General features: G+C 41.0%; 1 protein-coding gene across 23 annotated transcripts in view; it reads right to left on the bottom strand.

Moving 5' to 3' along the window:
- DST (dystonin) overlaps window positions 1-20,578 on the bottom strand; it is a 462,173-nt gene that overhangs the window by 344,662 nt on the left and 96,933 nt on the right. For 14 of the 23 annotated variants that reach the window (XM_020287134.2, XM_076003259.1, XM_076003267.1 and 11 more), the window contains one exon: window positions 17,311-17,518. In XM_020287134.2, the coding sequence (XP_020142723.2) occupies window positions 17,311-17,518 (208 nt within the window). Of the gene's footprint in view, window positions 1-11,026; window positions 11,620-17,310; window positions 17,519-17,685; window positions 17,816-20,578 lie in introns of those variants that run through there. The other 9 variants (XM_076003272.1, XM_076003273.1, XM_076003275.1 and 6 more) reach the window with 4 other exon arrangements.

Genomic DNA, 20,578 nt, shown 5'->3' with positions numbered 1-20,578 from the left:
CAAAGCAAACTGTCAGATTGTTGAACTCTGAGCCACCACGAAGGACTCTCCCAAATAGGTACAAGATACAATGTACTTAGCCAAAACAAAATAGTACTTAAGAACACTACGATCATATGAAAGAAAACAATGAGGCCCTTATTTACTTAAATAATATCTAAAATATGCAGTAGTTCAAAGGTGACAAAAGGAGGAAATAGTATAAAAAGGCTACTGATCATTTGCAAAACATATCTGATAAACCACTATACACAAAGAATTCTTAAAATTAAACAATAAGAAAACAAACAACCTGATTTAAAAGTGGGCAAAAGATCTGAACAGATACCTCATCAAAGGAGATATACAGATGGCAAATAAGCACATAAAAAGATACTCAACATCACATGTGACCACGGAATTGCAAATTCGAATAACTGGATGCCACTACACACCTATCAAAATGGGTAAAATACAAACCAGTGACAATATCAAATGCTGAAAAGGATGTGGAGCAACAGGAACTCTTACTTTTCACTGGTGGAAATGAAAAATGGTACTTTGGAAGAGAGTTTAACAGTTTCTTACAAAGCTACATATACCATATGATCCAGCATCATATTCCTTTACCCAAATAACTTGAAAACTGTTTTGTTTTGTTTGAGACAGAGACATACCCAGTTGCCCTGAGTCAAGTGCCATGGCATTAGCCTAGCTCACAGCAACCTCAAATTCCTGGGCTTAAGCAATTCTCTCCTGCCTCAGCCTCTCCAGTAGCTGGGACTACAGGCACGCACCACAACGCCCCACTAATTTTTCTATTTTTTAGTAGAGATGGGGTCTCGCTCTTGCTCAGGCTGGTCTCAAACTCCTGATCTCAAGGGATCCTCCACTTCAGTCTCCCAGACTGCTAGGATTACAGGAGTGAGTCACCATGCCTGGCCAATGACTTGAAAATGTTTGTCCATACAAAAACCCATACACGGCTGTTTACAGCAGCTTTATTTATAACTGCCAAAACTTAGGATCAACCAAAATGTCCTTCAGTAAGTGAATAGATAAATAAACTTTGGTACATTCAGACAATGGATTATTATTCAGCAAAACAGATGAGCTATCAAGCCATGAAAATACATGGAAGAATCTTAAATGCATATTGCTAAGTGAAAGAAGCCAGTGTGAAAAGACTACATACTGTAGGATTCCAACTATATGACATCCTGGAAAACACAAAATTATAGAGAGAGCAAAAAGATCAGGGGTTGGGGGGAGAATAGGTTGAACACAGAGAATCTGGTGAGCATAGAACTATTCTGTATGATATAGATGACATTATGTATTTGTCAAAACCCATAGAACTGTACAACAGAGGGAACCCTAATGTAACCTATGGATCTTAGTTAATAATAATGTATCAATATTGGTCCATCAACTATAACAAATGTACCACACCAATACAAGATGTCAATAGGGGAAACTATAGAGAAAGGGGAATATATGGGAATATATGGGAACTCTGTATTTTCTCTTCAATTTTGCTGTAAAGCTAAAACCATTATAAAAATCTAGTCTATTACCACAGGGAGCAGTGGCTCATGCTGGTAATCCTAGCACTCTGGGAGGCCGAGACAGGTGGATCGCTCAAGGTCAGGAGTTCAAAACCAGCCGAAGCAAGAGCGAGACCCCATCTCTACTAAAAATAGAAAGAAATTAATTGGCCAACTAAAAATATATAGAAAAAATTAGCCAGGCATGGTGGCACATGCCTGTAGTCCCAGTTACTGGGGAGGATAAGGCAGAAGGATTGCTTAAGCCCAGGAGTTTGAGCTTAAGCCCAGGAGTTTGAGGTTGCTGGGAGCTAGGCCGACACCATGGCACTCTAGCCTGGGCAACAGAGTGAGACTGTGTTTTAAAAAAAAATAGTCTATTACTTAAAAAAGAAAGAAAGAAAAAGGCTACTGGCCTAAGAAGAGCCAGAGGACTTGAGTTCTTAGGTCAACCTCATTCACTTATTACCTATGCAATCTATACTGCTCAGAATATTTTATATGCTCTATCTTACCCCACCCTTATTAACCTAGTGTCTACCTCACGAGTTAATAAAGGTGGAGTAAAATAAACTACCATATAGTATTATTTCATGCCAAAAATCAAGAATACAAATTGTCATATTGGCATGGATGGCATGGAGATCTGTAACACTGAATATAGGGGCATGTTTTTAATTCACTGGGACAACAGTATCTTTGTATAATATCTTTAATACCAGGATTCACTGGGAAATATTTTCACCCACTAGAGAAAAATCAAGACTTTGTCAACTCCCTTTCACGATTCTTTCCAGGAAACATTTTAGGCATGTATCAAAGCAGCCACATTCATTGGTGACATTTACAAAAACTTCATTCTTTTCAAAATCTCCTCAACCTAAGTATACACTGGAAATGCTCATAGTAAAATTTTATTTCCTTTCATGGCTATCTAATCATTAGAATTTATAATACAGCTGACAGTTCAACCTTCAAAACCTACTTAATATTTAAATTAAATAATCTTTATAAATGTTTAAGCTATTAATTTTGATTTCATACATCCATTTAACAGACCTCAAAAAGTTCTAATATTAATCAAAATCAGAATTCTGATAAACATATTCTCATAAAACTATTTCTGCAGCATTTTCCAGTCAATATAACAGCACTTATATAGTTTATGCCAAACATACAGTTGATGTTCAAATGCCATTGCTACCACTTACAGCTATATGATTTCATGAAAATTAACATATCTCACCCTCAATTTTCTTATTTGTGAAACGGCAGTAGCTATAGAGTTATGCAAATTAGAAGTTATATATATATATATATATATATATATATATGCATTTTTTTCCACATGTAATACCCAGCACCATGCCTGATATATATGTAGGTAGGCATATAAATGGTAGTAACTATTTTTATAATTTTAAGTTAAAAATTAAAGGCTTAATGCATAAATTCTATGATAGCTGAGAACTTATATTAAATGAGCATATAATCACTGAACTTCTTATATACCAAACCAAACTGACTCTACATATTTGCTGAAGTTTATGTAGAAAAAAAATGAATAAATTAAGAGGCTTTGTGAAATAAATCAAATTTTTAAAATTATTGAAATATATTAAAATATTTTTCATTTATACCTACTTTTAAAAAGGATATGAAATCAATTATTGTATTTGCTTATAGAAAACAGATTCACTGCTCTAAGATGCTACTAATCATGCTCAGAGGATTCCCAAAAAGAAGACTGATAAGGTATTACTTAAGGAGCTATAACGAATTTAGAATGTCAAATAGAACATTCTAGTTTTCCAGCGCACACTACTTGCTGTATTTCCAACGTCAAGCAAAATATTATTCACTTTATTTAACTACCAAGGAAGGTCTACTAATGATTAATATTAAAAATTTATTTTAAAAACATGCTTTCTAATAAACATATAATACAATTTTTTTTAATTATAAAGAAAATGCCAAGCCTTCTTTGAATATAACTTCGACAACAAAATTGTCGCACCCCTTCCTGTTCCCACATACAGAACCAACCAATCAGCCAACCTGACAATTTCTGAAATTTCTCTTGAATCAGCCTTCTATTCCAACCACCATAATTTTGCAGTAGCCTCCTCACCTGTCTCCCCGCCTCCTGAATATTCCCTTCCATCCAGTTCTCCACATTGCTGCTGGAGTTCTCTCTCTAAAATCTATCATCTGACATCCTGCTGAAAATCACTAGGTGTCGCCCCCCTGCCTACAGAATAAAGCTCAAACGCAGCCCTTGGTAAGGCATTTAAGACTTTTTCAATCTGGTAAAACATAACCCTCCATCATTCATCCATCTCGATCTTCCTATAACCTATAATCTATCCAATCTTATCCCTAAAACCTATTGTGCAAGTTAGCACAATATTCAAAATGGATTCAGTGGTTATGCCAGTGAAATGGAACAGTCATAGTTTATCCTCTCTGAGTTGTCTTCCCTGGTACTTTTCACCTCCTCACAGGGTAAAATTCCATTTGATCCTAAATACAAGCTTTCCCCACCACTCAACCCAAGCAGAATTATTTGCTTCCTCTTTTGGGAGATATGAACGTAGGGTGGAAAATAGCAGCAAATAAAGTTGCAGTAAAGAATAAAGAAGAAGGAGAAGGAGAAAAAGGTCTATTTGATCACTTATAGAAACAATGGCACACATGAGGAAATAGCTGCCTGATATTTCTCTTTGGAAGTAGGTAGAATGTAATCCCTAAATTACTAAGAGCTGAGAAATACACACAAGTCTTTCCTGTTTTTTCCTCAAAGCCATTGTAGAGAGAAGTATCCCATGCATGTAATAGAAGTTTCTGGGTTTCTTTTTAATTAATATGAAATAATCTTAAACATTCTAAACTACAAATCATCTTCTCTCTCTCAATTTGTCCATTGGGTTTATAGAGTCAGATGATTCTGATTCGGATACATCTTATACATTTTTATACTCAGCTGTGGAATTAAAACAGAAATGAACACATGATATGCCATCTTTTTGTCACCTCTATATCTTCAGATGTTTTCATGATCTCCAATTTCATGAAGTCACTTTGGTTAAACACTCCAGCTCCTTATACAGCCAGGATCCTGGAGGCACGCCTGACCCAAAGGCATAAAAACAAGCACTTCTTTGCCAGATTACAAAACAACATTAACATAATAAATTGTTCTCTTGACCAGTCCTTACATTTATTACCTAAAATTGTTGTTGATCCAGAAAATAAAAATTTCAAAATTAATCAAATAATAAAAAAACCTAAAGCTTTAAAAAGCATAAAGCTTTTTTTAAGTCCCTGACTACATTGACTAAATAAGTGTTGAGATAATAAGCCAGAACAAAAGAAACTAAAAAGAGCATCAGTATATTTGAAATTCAAAGTTAAATTCACTAACAACATCTATTAATAATAACTGCCCACATTCCTGAACTGATACATGCTCCTTATGGTATGAGGCAATAAAAAAGTTCTTCAATCGATTTAAATCCTAAATATTTGGTGGAAATTACTTTTCAAACCCATGTTGTAACATTATAAAACATTCATGGCAGGTACAATAGCTCACACGTGTAACCCTAGCAATTTGGGAGGCCAAGGTGAAAGAACTGCTCAAGGCCAGGTATTCAAGACCAGCTTGGGCAACACAGCTAAACCCCATCTCTACAAAAAATATAAAAATAGCTGACTGGGGTGGTGCACAGGAGTAGTCCCAGCTACTGAAGAGGCTGAGAGAGGAGGATTGCTTGAGCCAGGAGTTTGAGGTTGCAGGGAGCTATTATGACGTTACAGTACTTTAGTCTGAGTAACAGAGTGAGATCGTAGCAAAAACAACAACAACAAAAAACCATTCGATTGTGTCATTCTGAAAATCCTCAGGGACTTCATGGAGCTCTGAGCTATTCCCTCAAACTTTAGTGAAGGCAAATACATTGTGTTACGGTTATTAACATGTATCCAAACTTTAAGTTTCCAATTACAGCACATTTTACCCTTCATGTGCCAGACACTGTTGGTTGCAAAATGAATAGTCACTCTTTCCTTATTCTTTACAAAACTTCCGTTTTGTTCAGGGCACTAAATGGGGCCAGCTTTAAAAAATCTACATTTCCTAATCTGCTTGTAGACAGGGGTGGCCTAGAACATTTCTCAGTTACAACTGAGACACAATGGTTAGAAAAGGAGCAGCCATATTGTGATCACAAAACAACCACATGGTACACTGTAAGGGGCTAAGCAGAAATAATAGGAGTGTGGGTCCCTATTAACAAATGGGGGTCCCCTACAACCCAGGTCTGCCTACCCTGTACCTCTCAATACCTGAGAAAAAGAAAACAGCATCCATTTGGTTAAGCACTATCAACAGTTTTCTGTTACAAACATAATCTTAACCAACACTCACCAGAGTAAGCCTGTTTCAATTTTAAAAGAAAAGGCCCAGACTAATGCTGTTATAACTAGCTACAATGTAACATTGTCATGATGCAGCATGACACTTATTGGGGAGAGGAGGAGAAGGGCAAAACCCCACCAAACTGGTACAATGAACACGATTCAGGTGATCATGGGCACATTTACAGCTCTGACTCAAGCCATGTATCAAAAACATCTGTACACTCTTAATATTTTGAAATTTAAAAAAATAATTTTTTAAGTTCACTTATTACATAACTGAATATTAAACCATGAATAGAGCAGGAGCAGATGAAATCTGAAATCAAGGTTTTGCAGAATCCTGGAAGCCAACTCAAAACCACTGAATCACCACTATATGAAGGGGGAAGAAATTCCCTGAAACCTTTATACTCTAACTTTTAATTCAATTGAATACCAGAGTTGGTTTACAGAGTAAAATGACCGGATTTTTACCAGTCACCTATCTATAAAAGGCCATAAAACTGAACTGAAAATGAAAATGAAAACTATGGTGGTCTTAGTTCCTTTTGTCACTGTGCACACAAGTAGAATTATATAAGCCTAATGAGAGAAAGTAGTAAGGCAAAAATACTCAAAAGTATGTGCTACATCTGTGGTCCCCAACTCCGGGGCAGCAGACCTGATAGCAGCCCATTAAGCCCGTCAGTTCATGAGTGGATTATTAAAATTTGATATATGTTTACAATGGAATATTACTCAATTCTAAGAAACGACAGTGAGCTAGCACCGCTTCTATTATCCTGGATTGAGCTTAAGCCCATTATCCAAAGTGAGGTGACACAAGATCGGAAGAATGGGCTCCACATGTACTGGCCATCAAATTGGTACTGATTGATTAACACTATGGTGCTCAAAGGGTGGTGGTGTTCACCAGGGATTTGGGGGTTGGGGCGTATACTCACATCTGAGGGATGTGGTGACAACTGTGGAGGGGAAGGGCATGCCTCTAACCCTAGCTAGGGAGAGGCAAAGATATAAAATGCAACCAAAATGTTTGCACTCTCATATTTTCTTGAAATAAAAAAAAAAAAGAACTAGCTCACACAGCATGAAATGAGCAGTGGGTGGGCAGGTGAGCGAGCAAAATTTCACCTGTATCTACGGCAGCTCCCCATAGCTTGCGCCATTGCATAAGCTCCACCTCCTGTCAGATCAGTGGCCACACTAGATTCTCATTGGAGCACGAACTCTACCGTAAACTGCGCATGCGGGTGGGAGGGATCTGTGTTGCATGCCCCTTATGAGACTCTAATGCCTGATGATCTGAGGTGCAGATGAGGCAGTGATGCTAGCGCTGGAGAGCAGCTACAAATACAGATTAACATTAGCAGAGAGGTTCCAACTGCATGATAAATGCAATGCACTTGAATCATCCCAAAACCATCCCTCCACACCCAACCCCGTCTGTGGAAAAATTGTCTTCCATGAAACCAGTCCCTGCTGCCATAAAGGTTGGGGACTGCTGGTCTACATGATAGAAGAGTTTTTTTGTGTTTTTTTTTAAGTGATATTATAGATAAGTAACAAAATTGTCCATTTAGCTTTCACAGAGAATGATAATGCAACACTCATTACAGTTGTCTGGGGACATCAGATTCATTTCCAGATCAATAGCAAAATCGCCATTTTGTTGGACCAAAATAATTTAATGTTTTTAATTAAATCTAAAATGTATAGAATAAAATTTGAGTTCACATTAATCATCTCATTTTCTCACTTATCATATAAAAAAAATAACAATGTGTTGGGAAAATAAAATCTCCCAATGACACTCAAACAGCAGAATTTCACAGATTTAAGTGACAGCTAACTAATCATTTATGATAACAGTATATGGGCTAATTTTCTTAGACTTGAGAAGAAAGACAAGAGAAATCATGCTGTATTTTTGAAGCTAAGCTACTAAAAATGTTTTGTATCACATGGTAAATACACAGGATAATTTACTGTGGATATATTAACAAAAGAAAGCCACTAAGATGGACAACTTCTGGCAAAAACAATAATAAAGAATTATGTTTTATTTAAAAATAAATGTGTTAGGCTGGGCACAGTGGCTCACGCCTGTAATCCTAGCACTCTGGGAGGCCAAGGCAGGCAGATTGCTCAAGGTCAGGAGTTCAAAACCAGCCTGAGCAAAAGCGAGACCCCGTCTCTACTATAAATAGAAAGAAACTAATTGGCCAACTAATATATATAGAAAAAATTAGCCAGACATGGTGGTGCATGCCTGTAGTCCCAGCTACTGGGGAGGCTGAGGCAGTAGGATTGCTTGAGCCCAGGAGTTTGAGCTTGCTGTGAGCTAGGCTGACGCCATGGCACTCACTCTAGCCTGGGCAACAAAGTGAGACTCTGTCTCAAAAAAAAAAGTAAAAAATAAATAAAAATAAATGTGTTTATTCACCCTGATTTTGGTATCAGCTAAAGTAGTATGATGTTTTTTAATCAGATGGTCCTGAATATCCTGCTATGAATATATTTTGCAAGTAACAGGACTAGAATATAAATCAGAACAGTGCACTTTTCTCTGTAGCAAATAGCTCTTTCTGTGTTATTCTGATTCAGCAAACAGTTGCCTATTTTTGCTCAGAAGTAAAGGACCAGAGCAAGACACAAGAATAGACCACACCATAAATAATTAGGGCTCACTTGCCACTATTCTTGCTTTTCTACAGAGAGCTTGGTTTGAAGGCCTTCCCAAGGCTGTCTGAAGACTAGGTCTAACAAAACTCTCAACTTCCAAATCTAATATTCATAATTCCTAACATTATAGATTATTATTATTCTACATTTCTGACAACAGGCAGATTTTGAATTTCTTCCAGCTGACTCTACCACTTACACTACTCAACAGCTGGGATATATGATAACTTGGCAACTTGATAATATTCTATATGAGTGCAAACTCATTCTGTAACCAAGAAACTCCGTCAGAAATAAAAATCAAAATAGCCTCTCTTAAGTTCAAATGAGAACATAAAATGTTTTGAACAATGCATGATTTCAGAAAATGAGCAACTGTACTTTGAAAGTTTAGCGAACTGACACTCCCTATTCAAAGCCTACAATTCTTTTCTGATTAGATCAGTCCCCACTGCAAGTCATCAGGATAATAAGCACTGTAGTGAAGTCATCGTATTGGATACTGATGGGAAATCATAACTAGCTTCAAAACACATCAGAAAACAATGAGTTTTCCAGTTTTCTAGCTTTCCATGGGACACAGAGCCCAATATTCTTACTTTCCTTTCCAAGACTAAATGAAACATAGAACATCTATAAACCCAAGCACAAACTGATGAACTAAGCATTTTAAAATCACAAAGAAAATGAGGGAAATTTCCCTCACTTTTTCAGTGAAATTTGGAAAATATGTTTGAAGAAGTATATGTTTAAGAGCAATACTGATCATCTGGTTATGATTAAAGTGTAGTGAGAAGCACAAAGGCCTTCAGATCTTTAATTTCCTTTTATTTCCAAAGGCAAATAAAGACAAGCTTTTAAACAATGTCTGCTTCCTTAAAACAAGTCAAATCAGCACTTATTTCTGTTTTCAGTCACCTGAAATCAGTCATGTGTCACTGAGGTAAGACTTGATGTGACAAAAATTCATACAGCCATAATTTTTTCAAAAGTATAAAACATATGCACTTTAGAACTTTCAGACTTTTTTCTCTCTGACTTTATAGAGCACAATTGTATTTCTTCAATAAGGTTTACTAGTCTATATTGCAATATTTCTCACTTTTAAAGTTCTGGAGACAATGAATAAGAACCTTATTCTGGAAATGGAAAGACAGAGGTAAACATGAGTATATTTCACACACACACACAAATACTACAAATATGCTTTAGCAGTGTTATACACAATAGAGTCTTGGCACAAAGGAATTCTGATTGTGCTGTTTACAAAATTCTACATGGATTGCAAGAAGTGCGGTTATAAAACATATTCTAGAAAGAGATAAAACATAATTGTGGGTGAATTTTGAGCTTTTGGGAGATTTAGAATGTTATTATTTAGTTCAAGATTTTATATTTGCACTTTCTGCTAATAGAGAAAACTATATGCATTTTTAATCATATAATATCATTCAATTTACTGAAATTGAGTTACTAAGCCCAAAGCAAATATTTAAAGCATGCAAATCCAACCTATGAACATAGGCCACTATTCACTATTAAATAAGCCTCTGAAGCTACCGTTGGGTGTCCAGTGTTTTAGGAGTCACAATAAAAAGAATGCCTAGATACACTTGAAAATACATCTCCAGAGACAAAAAGACTCTTAAGATGGAGAGGTGCAATTTCTATTTTATTTAACATTGTATTTAACTATAAAGTCAAAGTAAACGCAATGCTAAGAAATCAACATCACATCAAGTTAGCACAGAATTCTCCGAACATAAAGGATCCGCATAAAAACACCTCAAAATATACTTCTTTATGTTTACATTTATAACAAACTCACTAACTAAAGTCTTTCATCCATCATGCTATAAAATAATTTTTTGCAATATATCAGAATAGGTATATAGTCACAAACTTTTTTCAAATACGTTAAGATCATTTTAAGAAAAATGATTTATTGGTGCTTTCGGCGTTGAAAGAGTCCATGTATTTAAGAAGCTTTTTTATAGGGCTAACCAATACCCTATGCCAAGCAGGAGCAGCATTGCCTTAGTAATCTCATGAAGAATTAATCGTTATCCACCCTCCCAGGAAGAATTATGATTATGCGTCGTGCTTAAGAGCTTTTACCAAGCAGAGAAAACGCAATGTACTTCTTGGAAACCAAGCCCCTTCCTCCCAACTCTACTGCCCATCCAAGGACGTCTTCTGGACTGTCACACACCCTGTCGCCCTCCCTGCTTTGGGGTGTTGAATCCCCTCCAAAAAAGAACCTGGTCCATTCCCAAGACTGGTGCAGACACCTGTTTACTTGTGCCCAAGCAGCGGTGCCTCTGGTTAAGAAAAGGTAACGGTTGTCTTCGCTGGTCCGTGCCAAGCCACGCAGCCCCAGCGCGGAGACGTACCTTTGTACCTCTCCAGGACATCCTCGTAGGCCTGGAGGTACTCCTGCTCCTCCACGTACAGGTAAGCAGCAGGGGAGAGGTACCCCGCCATGCCGAAGTTTATCGGAGCGATGACTGGCCAATTCCCTGTCCCCCTGGGAAGCCCGGGACAGTATCGCGGTCAGCAGGGCGCAGCCTCGGGAACTGGAAACGAGGAAGGAGCGGCAGGCTGGGGGGAAGCGCCGAGGCCGGAGACGCAGGGCAGGGGCGCGAGGGGGCGGCAGGCGCCGGAGCCGGCAGGGGAAACGCCCAGGCCCCCCGGCTGGCCGCGGGTGGGCCGCCGGCTCCCGGCAGCCAGAGTCCCTCTCGGGTTTCAGCAGCGGCGAATCTCGGCGCGACCTGGGGCGGCGACGAGCAGCGGCGCGCGGCGCGGAGGAGCCGGGCGCGCGGCGGGGGCGGGCGGGGGCCGGCGGGCGCGCCGACCCTCTGCGGCCGGCGCTGCCGCTCTCCCGGCCTCGCGCGGGGGGCCTGCTCCGGGCCGCGCCGGGGCCGCGGCGGCGGTGCGGGAGGACCGGCGCGCTGCCTCCGCCCGGGATGCTGCGCGGCGCATCTGCGGCATTTCCTGGCCGCCGCGCCGCAGACGCTCGCCCGCGCCCCCGGAGAGAGAGGGGGAGGGGAGGGGAGGGGAGGGGAGGACGCGAGGAGGGAGGGGGGAGGGAGGGGGAGCGCGGCGGTCAGCGCCCCGGCGGGCGCGGCTCCGGCCTCGGCGCCGCGCGGCCCCTCCCTGCCGGGCACGGCCCAGCTCCCCGGGCCCCCTCCCCAGGCCCGCCCACCCGGCCGGATCGTGCGGCCGAGCACGCCCACCCCCGGACACGGGCCGCCGGGACACTGGCTGCCCCGGATCCCCAAGGGCGAGGTTGCTATTTGGGACCCACAACAGGTGCCTGGGAAACAAAGCCGCAGATGGTGGCCGCCAACGTGCGCAGCCCCTCGCTGGGAGGACGGCGGCTCTCCCCCAGGGGAGGGGCGATCGGGAGGAGAGTTGGAAATACTTTTCTCAAGCCATCATAGCACACAGGAGGACTCGGGTCATGGTGTGGCAGGACAGGGCTGGGAGGGCACGGGGTCCGCGCCCAGGGGACATCCCGGGGACGGGGCGGGGCGGCCTCTGCAGGTGGCCTCGCGCATCAGGGCCTGACAGCCCGGCCAGGCCTGCGCCTGCGCACCGGCCTCCCGCGGCTGCTGCCGGAGGACCAGCCCGCGGTCCCTCCCTGCTGCCCCCAAGAGCCTGCCTGGGCATCTGCTGCTGCGCTCCGCGGCGGGCCTGTCAGTGCACACAAGCCCCATATTACTTTGTCACCTCCCTTCTTCTCTCTACTTATTCATCCCACATAGTACTAGTAACCATTAAATTGAGTAAAATGGGTACCGTTCCCTTAAATTTGACATACCTATATCACATAATAAAGTGAGTTCACTGGAGGAACCGGTTGATACCCTGGCATGTAAATGGATATGTTTACAAATAACAATGACTGAAGTCAGGCTGCCTTGGATGGAATCCTGGCTCCTTACTAAGTGTGTGACATGAGCAAGTTACTTATCCTCTCTGAGCCTCTCTTCATCAATGGAGATAATAGTGCCTAACTCATAAGTTGCTACAGTAAGTGCTGTTAGCTGCCACTACTACTATCATTATTAGATAAACCAGCTCATTGTTCAACATATGACCTATATCAACTCACGTCTTGTCCAATTCTTCCCTATTTCCTCTTTTCATATGTGCTGACCTTTTGCCCCGATAATTTTTTTTCTTTTTTAGGACTGGGTCTTGTGAAATCTTTTCATTGGGTGTTGTGAAATCTTTTCATTAATGTTTAGAGAAGGATGAGTTTCTCTTGAAGAAACTGTATACTCTTGAAAAAGCTGACTTGAGTTAGAATTGGAACATTTTAACTCCTCTTCAGCCATTGGTCTAATTTTGTTACTCCAAACAAAGCAAGATCATATCTCTCTTCTGTTCTGACCACTGATTTATAATGAGTTTGAATCCCTTGTCCCACTAAATCTTTAAGATCACTAGAGTTTTCTTGCAACTCGATAGGCATTTACGTGCTCATTAGTTCATTAAGTAACAAACAGATATCATATGGGACAACTGAAATGAAAGGGTTAGCAATGAGATCCCTAAGAGTCATTCCATTTACAGACCACATATGTATAAACATAGGTCTTTCAAAACTGTCTTGTCTCCCTTGCAATGAGTAAGGACATTGAAGGCAAGTCTGAGTCTTCATCAGACACTAACACCCAGTAGCATCCAGGTTTATGATTATAGTCGGCACACATATAGTGATTTTAACTGTCCATTTAAGGAGCCAGTCACAATGAGCAGAGGCAGCATTTGAGGTTGTTTGTAAAAACAGCCTTTGCCCCCTGCATTCTTAGAATGGTAATATTGGGTCAATATGCTAATAATAATAGTGTATCCTATAGAGAAGCAGCAAAAGCATTAGCAGTAAAAAGCTTGCCCTCTGGAGTCAAGACTGCCTGAATTTGGATCCTAGCTCTACTACTTCCTAGTCCTATGACCTTGGGGAGTTTATATTCCTTCCTCAGCAGATTCTGAAATGAAAAAATGGAGAAATCATAACTACTTGATAAGGTTCTTGGGAGGTCTAAGGGAGCGTATTAAGTGCTTATTAACAGAAAATGAGCAACCACGCCATTTTCCATGCACCAAGGACTTTGCAGAATGTTTTGCATTCACTGTTATATTTAATCACCACAACCATGACTCTTTGATAAAGAAACTGGAGCTAAGAAAATTCAGTAAATTTTCCAAGTAAACAAAACTACTTAGTGACAGCGCAAGAATTAAAATCCAAGTTTGCCTAAGTTCAAAGTCTGACTCTGCTTTGATCCTTCAATTCCACCTTCAAAGAATTCAGATAGTACAAAAACCCTTATTTTAAAATAGCATTATCTCTGACAAACCAAGGTAGTTTACGATTAAAAACCCAACTTACAAAATCCTGTAGCTAAGAACAGCAGACCTGTATTGTTTGCATGTAAAAGGCATTTTATACAATGGGTATTACAAAGCCCCTTCCTTACAATTTGTCATTTTATTTTCACATTGACCCTGAAAGATAGGGAGTAAATATATTAGTCTCAGATATATGATGAAACTACAATAAATGCAAAAGCACTTTTAAAAATATGAAGTGTCAGATGTGTGATACCATCACCAACATGACTTTTTGAAAGCAAATCTAATTATGTCACTGAACTGCTTAAAAAATCTTCAATGGTGTCCCACCACTTACAGCATAGTCTGATTGTCTCAGTATTGCACACAAGCACCTTTACGGTTTCTGCCATTCTCTCCCAAATCCCACACTTAGCTACATACAGTACTTGCAGGTCCTATTTAAACACATCTCCCTACCTTTGTTCTTATAGTGCCATCCCTCTGAAGTGGCCTACCCTTTCACCCTAATTCCATCATGCTCTTTAAATCTCAGCTCAAGTGGCACTTCCTCTCAGAAACCTTTCAGGAACCTCCCATGCCTCCCTTTTCCCTCCAAGTTAATTAGACTCTCCTCCGGGTTCTTTTACTTATTGACATTACAATTAATCTCTCATACCATGTTGTAATTGTCTAACAACACATCCATTTATCATATTAGATTATGACTTTTTAAAGGCAGAACTTTATGCTATTCTTTATTTTACTGCAGGGGCTCAATAAGTATTTGTTAAATGTGGATAAATTAAGGTATCCCACAGACCATATAGTTTTTTTGACTCGACATTTTCACACAATTCTATTTTTATGACCATAAAAACAAATAAAAATAGCAAACTTTCAGCCCTTTTATTACTAAGTAATGAACACCACAGACATCCTTACACCATTTCCGACCCTCACCCCATCTCTTAAAAGGGATGAATTTCAGAGAGGAGTTAAGTTTCAGGGAGAGTATGAAAATGTGTATTAAAATTAGCAGTCAAAATTTTAATAGCGTGTTGTCAAACTATTCACGGCACCAAATTCTCTTAGATAACCCTTATCGTCACACTGTGTGATCACCAGGCAATTTAATCCGTAATATATCTGAATCTCATAATTTAGCCACATTATGAATTAAACAGATATTTGTGGACTGGCCCCCAAGTTTATCCTCCATGTATGATTATTGTTTATGATTTGTGTAGCAAACAATCAATTGACCGATATTTATTTAAAACACAATAGCATACTTCCATACTGTTTGTTGTTTCATTTTGTTTTGTTTTGGTTTTGACGAATGAGTATAATTGTAAAAGCATATAGCTTTAGGGTCTCAAGTGCATTCACTGCCACCGACTTTATAGCTATCCCCACAAACTCAGGAACACTTTACAATAAATAAGACGTGGCCCCTGCTCTCAAGGATCCCACAATCTACTAACATCATCAGCACCTATGTGTACATGACATCCCATCAGAACCCCCAGATCTTCCATTTCTTCCCCACCTGCACACTGATCGTTGGTACCACCAACTTCTCATGACTTCCTGTCTAGTAGAGTCTTTCCCAATTTATATAATCTCATTCCCCCTGACAAACACCTACCCTGTCGTTCTCTCATGACCTTCACTACCAAAAGCAAAATATCCATCTGTGTGACCACTATCAAAACTCTCAGGCCAGAAGCACCTTCTACCTTTCATAAAAATGCACAGCACAGGCATCCTGTTTTGATGCCCCAGGCCCCAACAACTTCTCACACACACCCTCCTTTCACCTATCTTCCCTTTCTGTAGAGTCAAACCTCATGTATGGACAGTGTCACCTCCTCTCCCTGGAGCCTCGGGCCTGAGGGAGGGTTCCCAACAGGGCAAGGAGGCAGGCCTTAGTGACTAAACACTTTCTGGTACTCAGGAGGGCAAGGAGGGTGGTGACAGCCAGGTCTGCCCTGGCTGTCCAAGGCCACCCCTGCTCACTCTCACTTGGCTCCCAAACAGTCGCCATTCTCCATCCTCCCTCCCCCCTCCCCTTTCTCACTCCACCCCGCCTTCTTCAAAGGCCTGGGTGAGACCAGCCAGCATCTCACAACAGAAGCCAGAAGAAGTTCAAGGCTGTTGCCCCAGAAACCCTGACTGGAGAATAGCTGGCTAGGCCCTGTTTGTTTTTCCCTTAATCAGAAAATCCCACTAGGGGGACACTAGGGGGGATCTCCGCTGCCTTGATGGCTGGAATCTGGGCTGATCCCCTCTAGCCCCCTAAAAGGAAGAAAAAGTACCAACTTCATATCATACTGGAAAGCAAAAGAAACTATGGAGGGGGGGGAGCCAGAGTTAAGAGTAGGGGAGGGAGAAAAGGAGGTCTGAACTGCTGGTTGCAGAAACCAACTCAAAAAACACCTGGCCTTTGGCCTTTGCAAGAGAGTCCTCAAGGACATCTCTATCCTGCCCTGTTATCACTTCCAAAAGGAAAATATAATTATTGAGAGGATGGAAGAACCACCAGCCCTGGAAGCAACTCTGATGCACAGAACATACACACACAAACCACACAGGCACCACAGGGTTCGAGGGTTGATTTCCACAGTGTTCTCAGCTTTCCGCTGGGTAAGACAAGCCATCACCTCTGGTTCAGCTTTTACAGCCAATGCAAGGGAACACCCGGTAACACAGCACAGAAACACTGGCACCTCCCATACATTAATTAATCAGGAATGCATGATGGCTAACCTAGGGTCAGAAAACTGCTTATGGACACAACGCTGACAAAGATGCTACATAAAAAAAAAAAAAAAAAAAAAAAAAAAAAAAGACAGCGTATTCCCAAGTTAACTCGAATATGCTCTGCGGCGACCCTGGGTACCAAAAACTGTGAATCTGCTTGAGTTAAATCTGCGCAGCTCAGTGCCCCTGGGCAAAAAACGAAAATGAAGGCTGCTCTCTTGCCCCTTCCAGCAAACACACTGGACATCACTGGACTGAATATTTCTTTCAGGTTTTTGTGGTCGCCACTACTGCACGTAAATAGGAAAGTTTAATGCAGACAGTCCAAACATTTCCTTGTATTTCAAAGGCACCGATCCATCCAACCAGAAGGCAGGGCCAAACAGCTTAGTCACCAGCAGGCAGGGCAAGGCGCTCGATCGGTAAAACGAGGCATAAAGTAAACACGGCCATCCCCCCCCCCCCCCTTGAGCACAGGGCATCAGCTCTGGGCAGGGCCCCAGGGAGCAGGCGGCGCGTTTCCCTGACTCCCGTCCCCAGCTCCATCCTCTTCCCCGGATGCCCTTACCGGCTATCCTGAGCACTGCCCTCTCGGCGGGGTCCAGCACCGAGCCCCCTTGAATCTTCCGCTTCGATCGCTCGTGTTTAGGCAAATTCCAGGGTAAGGTGTCTCCCGGGGCCGGGGATGCCGAGCCCGATTTCTGGCTGAAATCATCTTCGTCGGAAAAATCCGCAGAGGAAGACATAGAGCAGCGATAGGACGCGTTCCCGGAACTCTACAGAGGATGACACAGAAAAAAAAAAAAGCATTAAAAACAGCCAAAATAGTCACATAGGCTCTTCGATGTGAACACCTCCCCCCCCCACCCCACCCCCAAACCGGGTCTGGCACCCTGCACCATCCTCAGGGCAGAAAACAGAAATAGTGCAACGCAGGGCTCACCATCTTTCCTTGGCCAAGTCCCTGATAATAGAAACAACACCCAGGCAGTCCCAACACAGGAAGATCTGCACGCAAGAAGAGTGTGGCCTGAGGTCCGGCCACCAGCTCACAAATGACTGGCCCAACAATGAAGCCAGAATCAACAGCCTTCCTGTTACAAATCTATAGTATTTGGCTCCCCCTCCAGGACAGGAGAAACATTTTCCATGACCAGGCTGCTGGTTAATTCATTAACGCAAACTAACTCTGAAGTTTCAAAAACAAAGCACAAACGCAGGATGCCGGGTCCCCGGCTCCTTTCCGTTTCAAGTCGTCTCACCACTGGAGACTCCTTTCTGACCCATTTTGAGCCCCTCGTCCTCTTTATTTAATTTTCTTCGTTAAAGACTGAAGCAGGTTCCCAGAAAAGAGCAAGGAGGGAGGAAGGGCTGATTCTGAGAAGAGCCTTTTTTTCTTAAGACCAGGAGAACACAAAAGACTGTTTTCAGAAGCCTAAGGCAGTGCCAATAAACAAACATCTGAACTCGGTTTAGAGTTCGAGAAATAATTTAAACTTCTAGCAAAGTAACAGCTGCCAATAATGTAAATGAGAATGATGCGGAGCAGTGACAGGAAACAGAGCTCTTCAGGGCTCCTGGTCATTACACAGTGAAATGAGAAAAACGATGCTTTTCCCAAAGCATTTTGCCTGAAGGTTAGTCCTCAGTTCATCTCGCAGGAGCAAATCTGCAGAGCCATGTCTTGCGTAAAAGGAGAAGGAAAAGGTCCAAGCTGTTATTCCTTCCTTCTTTATTGGGTCATGCTTGTGAATACCGAGAGTAGCTGGCTTGCTAATGAAACAAGGATGCTGACTATCTTGTGCTACAAACAGGGTTATAAATAAAGTATCAAAGGGAAGTCTTCACTTTCTCATGGAGAATTCCACTTTACTTAGGCTCTTGGTAAAGATGCAAAACTGGTATAACTTGAATTCCTGAAATGTAAGTTGCAGCCACGGATTCCTAAGAAGCGAGTTGCAGGCAGGAATCAGTGAGGCGTGCTCCAATTTGAGCAAAAACACTGGGCTGTTCACAAAAGCAGTGGCAACTGCAGCACAAACAGGCTGTGTGAGCCACATCCCAAAGCATCACCCAAGGCACGTGAAATAAACTACAATTGAATCAGGACTACTGACCTTACCTCCGTCTATTTAGGAATGTGGCTACACATGGTCAACACCATCATTCTGAAAGGATCGCATACTATTTCCCACAAAGTGAGGCATGTAAGACTTATCTTAGCTCTATTCCTTCCCAAAAGAGCAGTCTTTCATTTTATTTTACATAAGATTTCATCATCTTGGCTAATTTAATTATTTAGATTTTGTACATTTTCCTAGTGACAATAAGGTATCGGGCAAACTTGAGGCAAATAAGTACATAAAATTGATTTTCTGTATTGTAGCTGAAGTCCATAGAGAGTTGAAAGTGGCATTAAGTCAGTCACAGTATGCTGTTATCAACCCAATTTATTTTCCATGCTTTTCTGAAAATTCATCTTGAGCTCTGTGAGGTTTTGTTGTTGGCTGGCTCTGTGAAACAGGGTGACATTTGTAAGGACTTTTAAAAGGGTATTGGGTTTCTTTGGTTGCTTTCTGTCTTCCTTAAAATGGCTTCCTACCTGTCCTTATGTAAGGTCATTCTTTATCTGTGAGATTATATTTCTACTTGCCTGCACTATTTTTGTGAGTATAGTAATTTGATTATTTATCTTTACAGATAGACTTGGGGAATAACTGTTAACTGCTCTTTTCCTAAAATCACTGGTTATTGATTTTTTTGTAGAGTAAATTTTTTCAATGGCAAGAGTCTCAGCTGATTGAACAACAAAATGTGATTTATGCCATGACATAAACACCATTAATCACAAGCAGCCAGATGGGAACAGTTACCATCCCGGACCCAAGGGTGTTGACTGGTATAGCCTCTAATCTGGTAGTGTCATTGGTAAACAGATAAGAGATAAAAGGAAGAAAAGGCAATCAGCCACACTTCTTTTCAGCAATAAACCAGAGGAAAATATAGGCCACACACACACACAAAATGAAGGAAATGATACATGTTTAGATACGGTAAAGTCTCTCCCAGGATACATGATGCAAGCATTGTAACAATTAAATTATTAGATTCTTTCCGCAAACATTTCTACAAATACCTTTTAAAAATATAAGGTAAACCACACAAAATTGGGCCCCACCGAAGTCAGAAAATTGAGAATGGATTTAAATGAAGCTGCTTTGAAATGGATCAATCTTACTTAAAAAAAAAAAAAAAACTATTATATTCTTTACAAATCTGAAATGATTTGCCAAGTCATGTCACTATCTTGGGGCTTAAAGAAGAGGGTGAGAGTACAGTTCTGTTTTGTTTGTTTTGGGGAAAGCAAAGATATTCTCTGACCCAAAGTCCAGAGTCTAACCTTCGATGTGGGGCTTGGAAAGTTAGGACAAAGGAAGATGGCTCCTGTGACCCACAAAATCCCCAGGTTCTCTCTATTATTCTACTCATGTAGCCTAATGTTTGATTCTCATTAAAATACAAATACAGTATCTATGTCCATCAATAGAAGATTGGTTAAATAAATTACTGTATATCGATACCATGGGCTACTCTATAGCAATTAAACAAAAATGTTGATCTCCATTGAGCAAAGAAGAAAGAATTTATACAGAATGATTCCTTAAAACCTATGTGTGTGTTTGTGTGTGTGTATGTGTGTGTAAATGGATGGATGAGTAGTTAGACAGATAGATAGGCAGACAGCTAGTTAACAGTATGTACATAGTGGCTATCTTTGGGTGATGACTAAGTTTATGAATAGATTTAATTTTATTCCTTATAATTTTTTAATCCAA

Source organism: Microcebus murinus, chromosome 5 (assembly GCF_040939455.1).
Source record: "Microcebus murinus isolate Inina chromosome 5, M.murinus_Inina_mat1.0, whole genome shotgun sequence".
In the NCBI taxonomy this organism is placed as follows: Eukaryota; Metazoa; Chordata; class Mammalia; order Primates; family Cheirogaleidae; genus Microcebus; species Microcebus murinus.
The sequence above is the reverse complement of the archived record's forward strand: the minus strand, read 5'-3'. Positions and strand labels throughout refer to the sequence as shown.